The sequence below is a fragment of the Aotus nancymaae genome, unplaced genomic scaffold, assembly GCF_030222135.1.
Source record: "Aotus nancymaae isolate 86718 unplaced genomic scaffold, 86718_ANA_hifiasm-v0.15.2.pri h1tg000049l, whole genome shotgun sequence".
Taxonomy (NCBI): domain Eukaryota; kingdom Metazoa; phylum Chordata; class Mammalia; order Primates; family Aotidae; genus Aotus; species Aotus nancymaae.
Window position 1 is genome coordinate 28,261,467 of NW_026988463.1, and position 19,030 is coordinate 28,280,496.

Genomic DNA, 19,030 nt, shown 5'->3' on the forward strand with positions numbered 1-19,030 from the left:
AGGAATCACTATACCACTTTCCCCAATGGTTGAACTAATTTACCACTCCCACCAACAGTATAAGTGTTCCCTTTTCTCCACAACCTCAGCAGCATCTATTTTTTGACTTTTATTAGTAGCCATTCTAACGGGTATGAGATGGTATCTCATTGTGGTTTTGATTTGCATTTCTCTAATGATAATGACATTGAGCCTTTTTTCATACGCTTCTTGGCTGCATGTATGTCTTGTTTTGAAAAGTGTCTGTTCGTGTCCTTTGCCCACCTTTTAATGCAGTTGTTTGTTTTTCTCTTGTAAATTTAAGTTCCCTGTAGAAGCTGGATATTAGACCTTTGTTGAATACATAGTTTGCATTGAGACCATAGTTAGATCAAGACCACCCTGGTTAACATGGTGAAATCCCATCTCTACTAAAAATACAAAAAATTAGCAGTGCGTGGTGGCAGGCACCTATAGTCGCAGGTACTCGGGAGGCTGAGGCAGGAGAATCGCTTGAACCTGGGAGGTGGAGGTTGCAGTGAGCTGAGATCGCACCACTGCACTCCAGCCCACGTGACAGAGCAACACTCCACCTCAATAAAAAAAAAAAAAAAAAAGGCAACTCTGACTGTGTGTGGTGACTCACACCTGCAATCCCAGCACTTCAGAGGCTGAGGTGGGGGGATTGCTTGAACCCAGGAGTTTGAGACCAGCCTGGGCAACATAGTGAGACTCCACCTCTATAAAAAATAATTTTAAAAAACCCTATCAGTTTTATTGATCTTTTCTATTGTCTTTCTAGCCTGTATTTGATTTATTTCTGCTCTGATCTTTATCATTTTATTTCTTATGCTGACTTTGAGCTTAGTTTGTTTTTCTATTTCCTTGATGTGTAAAGTTAGGTTGCTCCCTTCCTCCTCTCCCTTCCCCTCCCTCCCTCCGTCCATCCCTCCCTCCCTTCCTTCCTTCCTTTCAAAATTATAGTAAAATTGTATTTTTTATTTTTATTACAAATGGAATGCAACATCACGTAGAAATCAGAAATCTTTATTATAAGAATAAAACAAAAAATCACCATACCACCAGAAATGATCAACCAATACTTAGGTGATTTTTAATGTAGGTGTTTAACTCTATAAACTTCTCTCTTAGATCTGCTTTTTCTGCATTCAGTAAGTTTTGGTATGTTGTGTTTTCATCATCATTTTTCTTAAGATTTTTTTTATTTCTTCTTTCACCCACTGGATGGTCAGGAATGTGTTGTTTAATTTTCACCTGTTTTTGACTTTTTAAATTTTCCTCTTGTTACCGATTTCTAGTGTCATAACCTTTGTGGTCAGAAAAAATACTTGATATAATTTATTCATTTATTTATTTTTTTGAGATGGAGTCTTGCTCTGTTGCCCAGGCTGGAGTGCAGTGGCACAATCTTGGCTCACTGCAACTTCCACCTCCTGGGTTCTAGCAATTCTCCTGCCTCAGCCTCCCGAATAGCTGGGATTACAGGTGCCTACCACCATGCCAGGCTAATTTTTGTATTTTTAATAGAAGTTTCACCATATTGGTAAGGCTGGTCTTGAATATCTGACTTCAGGTGATCCACCTACCTTGGCCTCCCAAAGTGCTGGGATTATAGGCGTGAACCACTGTGCCTGGCCAATAATTGATATGATTTAAATCTTGAATTTCTTAAGACTTGTTTTGTGGCCTAACGTATGATCTCTACTTAGCAAATGTTCCACATGTGCTTGAAAAGACTGTGTATTCTGCTGGTATTGAATGGAATGTTCTGTATATGTCTGTTTAGATTCATCTGGTTTATAGTATTGTCCAAGTCTGCTGTTTCCTTATTAATTTTCTGTCTGGATGATCTAACTATTATTGAAAGTGGGATACTGAAGTTCCCTGCTATTATTAGAATATAATAATGATAATACTATTATTGTATTGCTGCCTACTTCTCTCTTTAGTTCTGCTAATATTTGCTTTATATATTTAGGTGATCTGATGTTGCATGCATATATGTTCACAATTGTTACATTCTCTTGATTAATTGACTTATTTAACATTATATGGTGACTTTCTTTGTCTCTTGTGGCAGTTTTAACATAAGGTCTATTTCGTCTGATATAACCATAGTCCTTCCTGATCTCCTGTGGTTATCATTTGCATGCAATGTCTTTTTCCATCCCTCCATTTCAGCCTATCTGTGATCTTAAATCTAAATTGAGTTTCTTATAGGCAGCATATAGTTGGATTTAAAAAAATCCATTCAGCCACTCTATGTCCTTTGACTGGAGAATCTAATCCATTTACATATAAAGTAGTGATTGGCAGGTAGGGACTATTATTGCTATTTCATTTATTGTTTTCTGACTGTTTTGTAGTTTCTTTGTTCCATTCTTCCTTCCGCTCTTGCTGTCTTCCTTTAGGATTTGATTTCTTTTTTTTTGGTAGTGATATGTTGTGATTCCTTTTTCTATGTTTGGTGTATCTACCACAGTTTTTTTTTCTTTGTGGATACCATGGGGCTTACATAAAACATCTTATAGTTATAACAGTCTATGCCAAGCTGATAACAACTTTGACCACATACAAAAACTCGACCTTTTAACTTCTGCCCACACATTTTACATTAATGTCACACTTTACCAATTAATTTGCAATAAAGGTGGAAAGATAGTTAAGAGTTGGGCCGGGCGTGGTGCCTCACGCCTGTAATCCCAGCACTTTGGGAGGCCGAGGCGGGTGGATCACGAGGTCAAGAGATCGAGACCATCCTGGTCAACATGGTGAAACCCCGTCTCTACTAAAAATACAAAAAATTAGCTGGGCACGGTGGTGCGTGCCTGTAATCCCAGCTACTCAGGAGGCTGAGGCAGGAGCATTGCCTGAACCCAGGAGGCGGAGGTTGTGGTGAGCCGAGATGGTGCCATTGCACTCCAGCCTGGGTAACAAGAGCGAAACTCCGTCTCAAAAAAAAAAAAAAGTTTTTCACCAAATGGTTCTGGAACAATTGGACATCCATAGTAAAAAAAAAAAAAATAACCTCCATCCATACCTCACACCATATAAAAATTAATTCAAAATAAGCAATTTTTTATAAAGTATAACATACAAGTTACCATACCAGCAATTCCACTCCTAAGTCTTTACTTAAAAGAAATGAAAACATCCCAGCTACTCGGGAGGCTGAGGCAGGAGAATTGCCTGAACCCAGGAGGCGGAGGTTGCGGTGAGCCAAGATCGCGCCATTGCACTCCAGCCTGGGTAACAAGAGCGAAAATCCGTCTCAAAAAAAAAAAAAAAGAGAAATGAAAACAGATGTCCACATGAAAACCTGTATGCAAATGTTTCTGGTCGCTCTGTTAATAATCACCCCAAATTAGAAAAAACCCAAATGTCTTTCAACTAAGGAATGGATAAACCAACTGTAGCGCACTCATACAATGGGAACACTGGTCATCAATAAAAGAGAGCAAATTACCAATACCTGCAACAACACAGATGAATCTTAAATGCATTATTGTAGGTGAAAGAAGCCAAATTAAAAAGGTCACATACAATATAATTCCATTTACATAACATTGCAGAAAAGCCAAAATCCTAAGGGCAGAAAACAGTTGAGTGGTTGCCAGATGTTGGTAGTTGGAGGGGAGAAATTGACTATGATGCGGCATAGGGAATATTTTGGGGATAATGAAACTATTTTCTATTTTGACTGTGGTGTTGGTTATATGACTTTATTTATTTATTTATTTATTTATTGAGAGTCTCACTCTGTCGCCCAGGCTGGCGTGCAGTGGCGTGATCTCAGCTCACTGCAACCTCCGCCTCCTGGGTTCAAGTGATTCTCCTGCCTCAGCCTCCCAAGTAGCTGGGATTACAGGCACTGGCCACCACACCCAGCTAATTTTTGTATTTTTAGTAGAGGTAGGGTTTCGCCATGTTGTCTAGGCTGGTCTCGAACTCCTGAGCTCAGGTGATCCACCTGCCCTGGCCTCCCAAAGTTCTGGGATTACAGGCATGAGCCACTGTACACGGCTGGTTATATGACTTTATATGTTTGTCAAAACTCATAAAACTGTGTACTAAAAGGCTGAATTTTGTTGTATGTAAACTCTACCCCAATAAATCTGATCTAAAAGAAATCAAAATTCTGTTGACTTTAGGATAAAACTTATATGCCTGTATTCAGTTATTAATGAGTCTTCCCTCAATGGCGTATGAGGCAGAGATCACGTTGCAGTGAGTCGGGGCATGATGTCTCCTGCATATTCCCGTCCTAGAATTTGTCCCAGTTTGAAATTGCTATACATGTCTCCCTGTTAATCCATCAGTTACTCTCCTCCTCTCCACCCTGCTGCACTCAGAGCCCTGGAAGGTGCTGTCTCTACTACCGGGCCTTGTACTTTGCAATAAGAAACACTTGTTTGTCGAATGAATGAATAAATGAATGAATGGATGAATAGGTGAATTTTATGGATGAATTCTACATATTGACCTTGAAGATATTCAAAACTTTTTTTTACTTGTAGGTAAACAGTATTTCTCGATCTCACAAAACATATTCCTGGGCAGAAATAGTTATTTTTAATCTAAGCCAGTTATTACTCAGAGTGCCAACTTTGACTTTTTACCCCCCTGAAGAGTCTCAATATATTGTAAGGGTAGTCTGTCTGCTCTTCTAGAATTTTCTATCTGTATTTTCCAACCGAAGTCTTTCTTTGCTGCCTTAATAATCTCCTAGGAATACAGTTTGGGGCAAATCCTCACTCTCTGCCCATTGACTCTGTTATAGGCTTCTTCATGTTTGATCTTTTAAATTATTAAAAAATATATACACTTAGATATTGGGGTCTGTTGCCCAGGCTGGAGTGCAGTGGTGACAAAGCTCTCTGCAGCCTTAAACTGCTGGGCTCAGGGGATCCTCCCACCTCAGCCTCCCGAGTAGCTGGGATTACAGGCAGGAGCCACTCTGCCAGTCTTATTATATAGGTTCTTTTAGCTGGCAGCACATGCGAATGATAATTTATCATGAATCACATCTGCTCCAGAGGGATTCCCCCAGCAGGCATAACTTTTCTTCACAGAGAGAAAACCCCCATGTCTGCTTTAGGTGGGAAGAGGTGTGTGATTATGGCCCTGTCTCTTTCAGATTGGTGCCTACTTCGGGGGCTCCCTCTGCTCTGTGGACGTGGACAGCAACGGCAGCACTGACCTGGTCCTTGTCGGGGCCCCTCATTACTATGAGCAGACCCGAGGGGGCCAAGTGTCCGTGTGCCCCTTGCCCAAGGGGGTGAGTGGCCGATGAGACCTGGGCTGGGTGGGGCCCGGGGTGGGTGGAGGGGTGGAAGTGTCGCCCGGGTTGGGGCCTGACACCATTTGTGTTTAACAGAGGGCTCGGTGGCAGTGTGACGCTGTTCTTCACGGGGAGCAGGGCCACCCCTGGGGCCGCTTTGGGGCAGCCCTGACAGTGCTGGGGGATGTGAATGGGGACAAGCTGACGGATGTGGCCATTGGGGCCCCAGGAGAGGAGGACAACCGGGGTGCTGTTTACCTGTTTCATGGAGCCACAGGATTTGGCATCAGCCCCTCGCATAGCCAGGTGAGACCTGGTCACTGTCCTTGTCGTGACAGTAGCCTCTTTGTTGATCTTTCTCCTTCTAATTCAGTGTGCCCACAGCTGGCAGATCAGTTCTCATGGTACTCCTTTCAGAACCTTCAAAAATAATCACATGTGGCTGGGCATGGTGGCTCATGCCTGTAATCCCAGCACTTTGGAAGGCTGAGGTGGGAGGATTGTTTAAGCCCAGGAGTTCAAAACCACTTCGGGCAACATAATGAGAACCCACCTCTCAAAAAAAAAAAGCCAGATATGGTGGCACACACCCGTGGTCCCAGTTACTCAGGAGGCTGAGGCTGGAGGATTGCTTGAGCCTGGGAGGTGGAGGCTGAAGTGAGCCCTGGTCACACACTGTACTCCAGCAGCCAGAGTGACAGTCAGACCTGCACACATGCATGGGTGCATGCCTGCACACACACACACACACACACACACTTCACAGAGATCTCAAAGGCTCTTAATTCTAGCTTGATTATTTCTACAGAAACAGGAGGTACACGCGGCTGGCCACCTTACGGGATTGCACACTTCCCGGATGTGTGATTGTGCTCCTCTCAGAAGGGCCCTGTGCTTGGCTTAATGCTCTGCTATTACCAGCTAAATTTTGTATTTTTTTGTAGAGACGGGGTTTCAACATGTTGTCCAGGCTGGTCTCCAATCCTGGGCTCAAGTGATCCGCCTGCCTCAGCCTCCCAAAGTGCTAGGATTACAGGCGCGAGAATCACACAGTTTTTTCCCTTCTGTGACTGGCTTATTTTACTTAGAATAATGCCCTCCAGGTTCATCTATGTTGTCACAAGTGAAAGAATCTTCTTCTTCTTCTTCCTCCTCCTCCTCCTCCTCTTCTATTTCCTTCTTCCTTCTTCTTTCTTCTTCTTCTCAAAGTCTTGTTCTGTCTCCCAGGCTGGAGTGCAGTGGCGCAAACGTGGCTCCCTGAAGCCTCAACCTACTGGGCTCAAGCGACCCTCCCACCTCACTCTCCTGAGTGGTTGGGACTGCGGGCTGTGCCATCATGGCTGGCTAATTTCTTTTTATCTTTTGTAGAGATGGAGTATACCTATGTTGCCCAGGCTGATGACTTTCTTTTTTAAGGCTGAATAATATCCCACTGTATGTATATACCACATTTTAAAATATCCATCATTTCCTGGTAGAGAGGGAAGGAAAACAATCCATCATCTCTTGATAGGCATTTAGGTTGTTTTCACATCCTGGCTATGGTGAATAGTGCTGCAATGAAAATGGGCATGTTTATATCTCTTTGAGATTGTAATCCCAGTTCCTTTGGATAAATAACCAGAAGTGGGATGAATCATATGGTAGTTCTATTTTTTTTTTTTTTTTTTTTTTTTTGAGACAGAATTTCACTCTTTTTGCTCAGGCTGGAGTGCAATGGTGCGATCTCGGCTCACTGCAACCTCCGCCTCCCGGGCTCAAGCGATTCTCCTGCCTCAGCCTCCCGAGTAGCTGCGATTACAGGCGTGCGCCATCATGCCCGGCTACTTTTTTTAAAAATTCAGTCTCCGTAGAGACTGTCAAAAAATGCCAGTGCTGACTATATTTCAAGTCGTCATTGCGCGAGTATTGGGAAAAGTTTCCAATTAGCAATAATTGCTCTTCGGATAAACCTCATTGGCTACAATACTGCCACTGTGCAAAGCTGCCCGGCTAATTTTTTGTATTTTTTAGTAGAGATGGGGTTTGTCATATATATATATATATATATATGACAAAGTTGTAGTACTTAAAATAGTATGGTACTAGCATAAAGATAGACGTCTTTCGCCGGGCACGGTGGCTCATGCCTGTAATCCTAGCACTTTGGGAGGCCGAGGTGGGTGAATCACCTGAGGTCAGGAGTTCAAGACCAGCCTGGCCATCATGGTGAAACCCCATCTTAAAAAAAAAAAAAAAAAAAGACGTCTTTCATTTAATGTTATTTGCCTCTCATAAAATGCAGGAATATTCTTGCATTTTATGAGAGGCAAATAACATTAAATGAAAGACATTTATATCAGTTTTAGAAAATCCAGTGATGTTGCTCAACTTTGCACATACTTGAAAAAACAAGGCTTATTAACTCATATATTTGGAACTAAAAGGTATTTGAGGTTGATCACAGCATAATGAATCCTCAGTTTCCAGAGTGCTAGAGAAGATTATATACAAAAATCCAGTAAAACTTATTTTACTAACTTATCAGTTCTATGTCACTCCTAAATTTCCCTAAAAATATGGATTCGTAAAAAGTAGTGTTCTGTAAATCACAAATGCAAAGAGCTTTATTATGATTGAGTATGAACTCTGTATCACCATATCATGGCTTTAGGAAGCGACTGCTTTTCTTACTAACTTATTTAAGGTTTCACTACACGAGTCAGTATGCAGAACTCACTCTGTTGTAGCAATGATCTGTAATGATACAAATATAGAACCTCTTTGACTTTAATCTAAAAAAGTCACCTTATAATAAAACAGTGTTAATGCAATCAAGCATCAACCCTGACAAATAAATAAACCACTTAGGGCTTTTAAAAATAGCTCATGCTCATGGTTCTTTCAAAATGATGTAGCTACCATCTTTTCTAACAAAGGAATATTTTCATCACAGCCACTATTTCTGAGCCAAAAATAAGCCCACTAAAAACAGAAGAAAATTCTCAGTGTGGAAAGGAAAAGGCTCATCTGTTGTGCAATAGCAGGCACCGGGCTCTGTGAGCGCTTTTCAGACAAGCTCAATCAGCCCAACTAGAGGCGCTATTGGGTTTATCCACTAAGGTCACTCACTGTGCAATCTCTAGTGCTGTGAGGGCATTGCTTAATCAGCCAAAGGAAGAACAATTTCTGTCTTGTCTTTCTTTCTTTCTTTCCTTTCTCCTTCTTTCTTTTCTTTCTCTCTTTCATGTTTCTCTTTCTCTCTCTCCTTTCTCTCTCTTTCTCTCTCTCTCTCTTTCTTTCTCTCTCTCTTTCTCTCTCTCTGTTTCTCTCTCTCTCTCTTTCTTTTTTTTTTTTTGACAGGATCTCCCTCTGTCGCCCAGGGTGGAGTGCAGTGATGCAGTCATGGTTCATTGCAGCCTTGACACCTAGGCTCAAGCAATTCTCCCTTCTCAGCCACCCAAGTAGCTTGGATTATAGGTGTGCACCCCTGTGGTTGGCTAATTTTTAAATTTTTTGTAGAGCTGAGTCTCACTATGTTGCCCAGGCTGGTCTTCTGGCCTTAAGCTATCGGCCTCTCAAAGTGTTAGGATTATAGATGTGAGCCACCGTGCCCAACCAGAGCAATCTTCAAGTCATGTACTGGTAATTTATATAGCTTTTCTAAAATTTAAGCAAGTACTGAATGGACTATAGTTATTATATGATTAAAAAAATTTCAGTAGCTTTTGGAGTACGAGTGGTTTTTGGTTACAAGGATGAATTCTATAGTGGTGAATTCTGAGATTTTAGTGCACCTGTCATCAAAGCAGTATACACTGTACCCAATATATGATCTTTTGTTTCTTACCTGCTCCCAGACTCCCCTTTCCCAAGTCCTCAAAGTCCATTATATCCCTCTTGTCTCTGCATCCTCATAGCTTAGCTACCACTTATAAATGAAAACATATAATATTTAGTTTTCCATTCCTGAGTTACTTCAATAATGGTCTCCAGTTCCATCCAAGTTGCTTCAAAAGACATTCTTTTGTTCCTTTTTATGGCTGAGTAGTACTCCATGTATGTATATATGTATATATATATGTATGTATATATGTATATACATATATAACGTTTTCTTTTTTTTTTTTTTTTTGAGACGGAGTTTCGCTCATTACCCAGGCTGGAGTGCAATGGTGCGATCTCGGCTCACCGCAACCTCCGCCTCCTGGGTTCAGGCAATTCTCCTGCCTCAGCCTCCTGAGTAGCTGAGACTACAGGCGTGCGCCACCATGCCCAGCTAATTTTTGCATTTTTAGTAGAGACGGGGTTTCACCTTGTTGACCAGGATGGTCTCGATCTCTTGACCTCGTGATCCACTCGCTTCGGCCTCCCAAAGTGCTGGGACTACAGGCGTGAGCCATCGCGCCCGGCCATAACGTTTTCTTTATCCACCCATTGGTCGATGGGTACCACAGGTTGGTTCCACATCTTTGCAGTTGTGAGTTGTGCTGCTATAAACATGCATGCTCATGTGTGTCATTTTTATATAATGACTTCTTTTCCTTTGGAAAAGAAGGGATGAGATTACTAAATCAGATGGTAGATCTGCTTTTAGCTCTTTAAGGAATCTCCATACTGTTTTCCATAGCTGTTGCACTAATTTACATTTCCACCAGCAATGTAAAAGTGTTCCCTTTTCACCGCATCCATGCCAGATCTATCGTTTTTTGACTTTTTAGTTATGGCTATTCTTGCAGAAGTGAGGTGGTATTTCACTGTGGTTTTAATGTGCATTTCCCCAATGATTAGTGATGTTGAGCATTTTGTCATATGTGTGTTGGCCATTTTTGTGTTTTCTTTTGAGAATTGTCTGCTTATATCCTTTGTCCACTTTTTGATGGGATTATTTGTTTTTTCCCTGCTGATTGGTTTGAGTTTCTTGTAGATTCTGGTTAACAGTCCTTTGTCAGATGCATAGTTGGCAAATATTTTCTCACATTCTGTGGGTTGTCTGTTTACTCTGATGATTATCTCTTTTGCTGTGCAGAAGCTTTTTAGTTTAATTAAGTCCCATTTATTTATTTTGGGTTTTGTTGCATTTTGCTTTAGGGATCTTAGTCATGAATTCTTTGCCTAGGCCAATGTCCAGAAGAGTTTTCTAGTATTGTTATGGTTTCAGGTCGTAGATTTCAGTCTTGGATCCATCTTGAGTTGATTTTTGTGTAAGGTGAGAGAAAGGGATCCAGTTTTATTTTCTAGATGTGATTTGCCAGTTTCCTGAGCACCATTTATTGAATAGGGTGTCCTTTTCCCAATTTATGTTTTTGTATGCTTTTTAAAAGATCAGTTGGCTATATTTGATTTTATTTCTGGGTTCTTTATTTTGTTCCGTTGATCTAAGTGCCTATTTGTATACTAGTATCATGCTGTTTTGGTAACTATAGGCTTGTAGTATAATTTGAAGTCTGGTACTGTGATGCCTCCAGATTTGTTCTTTCTGTTTAGTATTGCTCCAGCTATTTGGGCTCTTTTTCTGGTTCCATATGAATTTTAGAATTTTTTTTCTAGTTATGTGAAAAATAATGTTGGTATTTTGATGGGAATTTCATTGAATCTGTAGATTCTTTGGGCAGTATGGTCATTTTCACAATATTCATTTTTTCTATCCATGAGCTTGGGAAGTATTTCCATTTATTTGTGTCATCTCTAATTTATTTCAGCAGTGTTTTGTAGTTTTCCTTGTAGGGAGCTTCACCTTGGTTCAATTATGTTCCTAGGTATTTTATTTTATTTTATTTTTGTAGCTGTTGTAAAAGGGATTGAGTTCTTGATTTGATTCTCAGCTTTGTGATTGTTGGTGGATAGCAGCGATACTGATTTGCATGCATTGATTTTTCTAACCTGAGACTACTGAAATTGTTTACCAGATCTAAGAGTCTTTTCGATGAGTCTTTAGGATTTTCTAGGTAAACGATCATGTCATTGGCAAACAGCTCTAGTCTGACTTCTTTTTTTCCAATTTTGGACACCCTTTATTTTTCTCTGGTCTGATTGGTCTGGCTAGGAATTCCAGTACTGTGTCGAATAGAAGTGCTGAAAGTGGGCATCCTTGTCTCATTCCAGTTCTTAGGGGGAATGCTTTCAACTTTTTCCTTTTCAATATGAAGTTGGCTGTGGGTTTGTCAGATATGGCTTTTAATGCTTTGAGAGAAGTCCCTTCTCTGTCTAATTTACTGAAAGTTTTGTTTTTCATAAAGGGATGCTGGATTTTATCAAATGCTTTTTCTGCATCTATTGAGATGATTACATGATATTTGTCTTTAATTCTGTTTATGTGATGTATCACATTTATTGACTTGAATATGTTAAACCATTCCTGCATCCTTGGGATGAAACCCACTTGATCATGATGTATAATCTTTTTGATGTGCTGTTGGATCTGGTTAGCTAGTATTTTGTTGAGGATTTTTGCTTCTATGTTCATCAGGGATATTGGTCTATAGCTATCTTTTTTTGTTATGTCCTTTTATGGTTTTGGTATTAGTGTGATACTGGCTTTATAGAATGATTTAGGGAGGATTCCCTCTTTCTCCATCTTTTGAAATAGCATCATTAGCATTGGTACCAATTCTTTGAATGTCTGTTTAAATTCAGCTGTGAGCCCAGTTAAGTCCTGGGCTTTTTCTGACTCAATCTCACTGCTCGTTATTGGTCTGTTCACGGTGTCTGCTTCTTGCTACAGCTATTATATGATTAATCCAAGCCACCGAAAAGCATTTTTGCATGATTTAGTGGACCGTCCTTTTTCTTTGTATCCTAATGAGGAATTTTTTTGACCTTTCATTATTCTCTTAACTAACAAGAAATTTTGGCTCCTCCTCTATCGTTTTGTAAAATAATGATGATAACTTAAAACTTCTATGAAAACATTAAATTTTCAAAATTAACCAACTAAAAGCTGCAAAAATCTCAAAGTTTGAATTTTAAACTGAATATTTGAAGCTAATGTAGAAATTTTGGATGAGAATATCAGTGCAGACATATAAAACTCAAACCCTCACAGCTAATGGCAATGTCTGTTAACACTTTTAAGAGTGCTAATGCCTGGGCCGGGCGCGGTGGCTCACGCCTGTAATCCCAGCACTTTGGGAGGCTGAGGCGGGTGGATCATGAGGTCAAGAGATCGAGACCATCCTGGTCAACATGGTGAAACCCCGTCTCTACTAAAAATACAAAAAATTAGCTGGGCATGGTGGTGCGTCCCTGTAATCCCAGCTACTCAGGAGGCTGAGGCAGGAGAATTGCCTGAACCCAGGAGGCGGAGGTTGCGGTGAGCCGAGATTGCGCCATTGCACTCCAGCCTGGGTAACAAGAGCGAAACTCCGTCTCAAAAAAAAAAAAAAAAAAAAAAAAAGGAGTGCTAATGCAAGGTACTCTTTCCTTTATTTTGAGATGGAGAATTTTGCTGTGTTGCTTAGGCTGGAGTGCAGTGGCACAATCTTGGCTCACTGCAACCTCTGCCTCCTGGGCAAGTGATTCTTTTGCCTCAGCCTCCTGGGATTATAGGTGTGCACCACCATGCCTGGATAATTTTTGTAGTTTTGGTACAGAATGGGGTTTCACCATGTTGGCCAGGCTGGTCTCGAACTCCTGACCTTGTGATCTGCCCACTTCAGCATCCCAAAGTACTGGAATTACAGGTGTGAGCCACTGCACCCAGCAGCAAGGTACTCTTAATGGCTTTTAAATCATGTTTAACAGAGAGTTTACACAAATCAGTCCAACGTAGTTAGTGTTACTGTCCGATAATATATGAAGACCCTTCAAGACAATTGCTACTATTCTTCAATATAATTATTAACTGTTGTCTGAAAAACACACATAAGTAAGGCTAAAAGCTGTGTCACAAAAAGAAAAAAAAGAAAAGAAATTCACTGGATCAATTAATGCTATCAACAAAGAACAGGCAGGAATGTAACATTACATGCAATTTTTGTTTTTCTAAAAAAGATACTAAAATGCCACTGGATTAAAATTTATTTATTATTTATAATTATTATTTTTGAGACAGGGTCTTGGTCTGTCATGAAGGCTGGAGTGAAGTGGTGCAATCATGGCTTACTGCAGCCTTGACCTCCTAGGCTCATGTGATCCTCCTGCCTCAGCCTTCTGAGTGGCTGTGACTACAGGTGTATGCCACCATGTCTGTCTAATTAAAAAAATTTTTTTTGTAGTGACAGGGTCTGTCTATGTTTCGCAGGCTGGTCTCCAACTCCTGGGCTCAAGTGATCGTCCCACCTTGGCCTCCCAAAGTGCTGGGATTATAGGTGTGAGCCACTGCACCTGGCTGGACTATAATTTATTCAGAACATCTTTAGTGTTTGTTCCCAGATATCTTGATCTGCTCAGCAATGCCTTCAGAAGATCGATTACAGCCATCTTTTGCAGCAAATGGTTAGACTGGTCCTCCTGTGGTAGCATAGGGGAGTCTTTCTTTTTTTTATTTAATTAAATCTTCATGTTTTATTTATTTATTTTTTCTTTTTTTAATTATACATTAAGTTCTGGGATACATGTGCAGAACGTACGTGCAGGTTTGTTACATGGGTATACATGTGCCATGGCGATTTGCTGTACCCATCAGCCCATCATCTAGGTTTTAAGCCCCACATGCGTTAGGTATTTGTCCTAATGTTGTCTGTCCCCTTTGACCCCCCATCCCCCTGATAGGCCCTGGTAATGTTGCCCTCCCTGTGTCTATGTGTTTTCATTGTTCAACTCTCACTTGTGAGTGAGAACATGCAATGTTTGGTTTTCTGTTCCTGTTTTAGTTTGCTGAGAATGATGGCTTCCAGCTTCATCCATGTCCCTGCAAAGGACATAAACTCATTCTTTTTTATGGTTCCATAGTATTCCATGGTGTGTATGTGCCACATTTTCTTTTTCCAGTTTATCATTGATGGCATTGATGCACGTTTGGGTTGGTTCCAAGTCTTTGCTATTGTAAATAGTACTGCAATAAACATACGTGTGCATGAATCTTTATAGCAGAATGATTTATAATCCTTTGGGTATAAACCCAGTAATGGGATTGCTGGGTCAAATGGTATTTCTGGTTCTAGATCCTTGAGGAATCACCACAGTGTCTTCCACAATTTACTAATTTACACTCCCACCAACAGTGTAAAAGAATTCCTCCTTCTCCACAGCCTCTCCAGCATCTGTTATTTCCTGACTTTTTAATGATCACCATTCTAACTGGCGTGAGATGGTATCTCACTGTGGTTTTCAGTTGTATTTCTCTAATGACTAGTGATGATGAGTTTTTTTTCATATGTTTGTTGGCTGCACAAATGTCTTCTTTTGAGAAGTGTCTGTTCATATCCTCTGCCCACTTTTTGATGGGGTTGTTTTTTTCTTGTAAATTTGTTTATGTTCCTTGTAGATTCTGGATATTAGACCTTTGTCAGATGGATAGATTGCAAAAATTGTCTCCCATTCTGTAGGTTGCCTGTTCACTCTGATGATAGTTTCTTTTGCTGTGCAGAAGCTCTTTAGTTTAATTAAATCCCATTTGTCAATTTTGGCTTTTGTTGCAATTGCTTTTGGTGTTTTAGTCAGGAAGTCTTTGCCCATGCCTTTGTCCTGAATGGTCTTGCCTAGGTTTTCTTCTAAGGTTTTTGTGGTTTTCAGTTTTATGTTTAGGTCTTTAATCCATCTTGAGATAATTTTTTGTATAAGGTGTAAGGAAGTGGTCCAGTTTCAGTTTTCTGCATATGGCTAGCCAATTTTCCCAGCACCAGTTATTAAATAGGGAATCCTTTCCCCATTGCTTTTGTCAGGTTTGTTGAAGATCAGATGATTGTAGATGGGTGGTGTTATTTCTCAGGCCTCTGTTCTGTTCCATTGGTCTATATATCTGTATTTCGGTGCCAGTACTGTGCTGTTTTGATTACTGTAGCCTTGTAGTATAGTTTGAAGTCAGGTAGTGTGATGCCTCTAGCTTTCTTCTTTTTGCTTAGGATTGACTTGGCTATATAGACTCTTTTTTTGGTTCCATATGAAATTTGAAGTAGTTTTTACAAGATCAATTACAGCCATCTTTTGCAGTGAATGGTTAGGCTGGTCTTCCTATGGTAGTAGGGGGCAATTTATTTATTTATTTTTTTGGGACAGAGTCTCACTCTGTCACCCAGGCTGGAGTGCAGTGGCATGATCTTGGCTCATTGTAACCTCTGCCTCCCAGGTTCAAGTGATTCTCCTGCCTCAGCCTACTGAGTAGCTGGGATTACAGGTGCCCACCACCATGCCCAGCTAATTTTTAAAAAAATTTTTAGTAGAGATGGGGTTTCACCATGTTGGCCAGGCTGGTCTCAAACTGTTGACCTCAAGTAATCTCCTGCCTCAGCCTTCCAAAGTGCTGGGATTATAGGCAAGAGCCACCGTGCCCGGCCCTCTTTACCCATTTTTAAATTGGGTTATTTGTTCTCTTGCCATTGAGTTCTTTATATGTTGTGGATATTAGCCACTTATCAGTTGTATGGTTTGCAAATATTTTCTCCCAGTCTGTAGGTTGTCTCATCACTCTGTTAATTCTTCCTTTCTTGTGCATAAGCTTTTTCGTTTGATGCAATTCCATTTGCCTAGTTTTGCTTTTGTTGCTTGTGCTTTTAGGATCATAGAAAAAAATCATTACCTAGACCAATGTCATGAAGCTTTCCCTCTGGGTTTTATTTATTTATTTTTTACACACTCCTCAGTTACAAGCAAAAGATTTTCTTCTAATAGTTTATGGTGTTAGATCTTACATTATCTTACATTTAAGCCTTTAATACACTTTTGATTTTTGTATTTGGTTTGAGATAAAGGCTCAGTTTTATTCTTCTGCCTGTGAACATCCAGTGTTCTTATCACCAATTCTTTTTTTTTTTTTTTTTTTTTTGAGATGGAGTTTCGCTCTTGTTACCCAGTCTGGAGTGCAGTGGCACGATCTCGGCTCACCGCAACCTCCGCCTCCTGGGTTCAAGCAATTCTCCTGCCTCAGCCTCCTGAGTAGCTGGGATTACAGGCGCGCACCACCATGCCCAGCTAATTTTTGTATTTTTAGTAGAGATGGGGTTTCACCTTGTTGACCAGGATGGTCTCGATCTCTTGACCTCGTGATCCACCCGCCTCAGCCTTCCAAAGTGCTGTGATTATAGGTGTGAACCACTGCGCCTGGCCATCTTAACACCAATTCTTAAAAAGACTGTTCTTTCCCCATTGTATGCTGTTTGCACCTTTGCTGAAAATTAGTTGATTGTAAATACATGGGTTTATTTCTGAGCTCTCTATTCTGTTCCATTGGTTGATATCTCTGTTTTTATGCCAGTGTCATGCTGTTTTGCTGATCATACCTTTGTAGTGTATTTTGATGTCAGGTAGTGTGATACCTCTACCTTTGTTTGTTTATTCTTAAGCTTGTCTTGGCTATTTGAGGTCTATTTGACTCTATAGATCACTTTGAGTAGTATGGACCTTAAAAAATATTCTTCCAATCCATAACATGGGATATCGTTCCATCAATTTTTGTCTTGTTTAACTTTCTTTCATCAATGTTTTATAGTTTCAGTGTGCATATTTTTCACCTTAGTTAAATTAACTCATTTTATTTTTTGATGCCATTGTAAATGGGATTAATTTTTTTTCAGATAGTTTGTTGTTAGTGTATAGAAACACTACTAATTTTTGTATCTTGATTTTGTATTCTGCAACTTTACTAAATTTGTTTATTAAACTTTATAACTTTTTTGTAGAGTCTTTATAATAAGTTTCTTATTTATAAGATTATATATCAATTGCAAACAGGGACAATTTTTTTCTTTATTTCTGACTCATATGGATTTCATATCTTTTTCTTGCCCAATTGTTCTGTCTAGGACTTTCAATACTGTGTTGAATAGAAGTGGCGAGTGTGGGCATCCTTGCCTTGTTCTTAGTTTTAGTGGTAAAACCAATTTTTCACCACTGAGTATGATGTTAACTAGAGGCTTTTTATTTATGTTCTTTATCATGTTGATGTAATTTTCCTGTATTTCTAGTTTGTTGAGGGTTTTAATCATGAGTGGCTATTCCTGTGGTCTGAATGTTTGTGTCCTCCCCAGATTCATATGTTGAAGCCTAATTCCCTGTGTGATGGTATTTGTAGATGGGACTTTTGGAAGGTGTTTAGGTCATGAGGGTGTGGCCCTCATGAATAGAATTAGTGCCCTTAGACAAAGCAAAATGATGGTTGCCTATGAACCAGAAAGTAGGCTCTCACCAGATATTGAATCTGCTTGCCCCTTGATCTTGGATGTCACAAGTCTCCGAAACTATGAGAAATAAATTTCTATTGCTTATAACCCATCCAGTCTGTGTTACTTGTTATACCAAATAAACTAAGACAGATGTTGAATTTTATTAAATTCTTTCTTTTCTTATTGATATGATCTTGTTATTTTTATTCCGTATTTTGTTAATGTGGTACATCACATTTATGATTTGCATATGTTGAGCGCCATCCTCGCATCCCAGGAATAAACACTACATGGTCATGGTGTATGATCCTTTTGTGCTATTGAATTCAATTTGCTAGTATTTTATTTAGGATTTTGGATCTCTGTTCAAATTGACATATAGTGATCTTTTCTCCTGGTGTATTTGTTGGAATTTAGTGTCAGGATAGTGCTTGCCTCATACAGTAAATTTGGAAGTATTCCCTCCTCTTCAATTTTTTGGATGAGTTTGAGAATAATTGGTATTAATTCTTCTTTAAATGTTTGGTAGAATTTGCTGAGAAGCCATCAGGTCCTGGGCTTTTCTTTGTTAGAAGGTCTTTGATTATGATTCAATCTCCTTGCTCGTTATAGATCTGTTTAAACTTTATATTTCCTTATGATTCAGGCTTGATAGGTTGTATGTTTCTAGGAATTTATCCATTCCTTCAAGGTTATCTAGTTTGTTAACATGTAATTGTTCCTAGTGGCCTCTTATGATCCTTTTTATTTCTATGGCATCAGTTGTAATATATGTTCTTTCATTTATAATTTTACCCATCTGTTGCTTGTCAATTATTTATTTATTTATTTATTTTTTGAGACAGAGTCTCACTCTGTTGCCCAGGCTGGAGTGCAGTGGCATGGTCACATGATCACCTTTGCCTCCTGGGTTCAAGTGATTCTCCTGCCTCAGCCTCCCAAGTAGCTGAGATTACAGGCACATGCCATCACACGTGGGTGATTTTTGTATTTTTAGTAGAGACAGGGTTTCACCATGTTGTCCAGGCTGGTCTTGAACTCCTGATCTCAGGGGATCTACCTGCCTCGGCCTCCCAAAGTGCTGGGATTACAGGCATGAGCTACCACGCCCGGCCAAAGCTTACCAATTCTATCCTTTTGAAAAATTCACGTAATTTCATTGATTTTTTTTCTTTTCTCTATTTGATTTATTTTTCCCTAATCTTTATTATTTCCTTCCTTCTACTAACGTTAGGTTTAGTTTGTTCTTTTATTTCCCATTCCTTGAGGTGTAAAGTTAGGTTTTGTCACTGAAACTTTTCTTTTTGTTTTAAAGGTAGGTGTTTATCACTGTGAACTTCCCTTTAGTACTGCTTTTGCTGCCTCTCATAAGTTTGGTGTATTGCATTTGGATTTTCACTTATCTCATGTTATTTTTCCAATTTCCTTTTAGATTTCTTTTTTTATCCATTAGTTGTTCAAGAGTGTATTGTTTAATTTTTACATATGTATGTATTTTCTAGTTTTCCTT

At 39.7% G+C, this 19,030-nt stretch overlaps 1 protein-coding gene and 1 non-coding gene across 4 annotated transcripts in view; one reads left to right on the plus strand and one right to left on the minus strand.

Annotated features, from left to right (window-relative positions):
* The window catches only part of ITGAM (integrin subunit alpha M), a 60,374-nt gene that overhangs the window by 26,289 nt on the left and 15,055 nt on the right, over positions 1 to 19,030 (plus strand). For all 3 annotated transcript variants that reach the window (XM_064362679.1, XM_064362681.1, XM_064362680.1), the window contains 2 exons: positions 5,138 to 5,278; positions 5,378 to 5,587. In XM_064362679.1, coding sequence (XP_064218749.1) covers positions 5,138 to 5,278; positions 5,378 to 5,587 — 351 coding nt within the window. The remainder of the gene's footprint in view (positions 1 to 5,137; positions 5,279 to 5,377; positions 5,588 to 19,030) is intronic.
* On the minus strand, positions 7,126 to 7,267 carry LOC135269178 (U4 spliceosomal RNA). Its single transcript, XR_010337472.1, has one exon. It is a non-coding gene; the product is annotated as a U4 spliceosomal RNA (small nuclear RNA).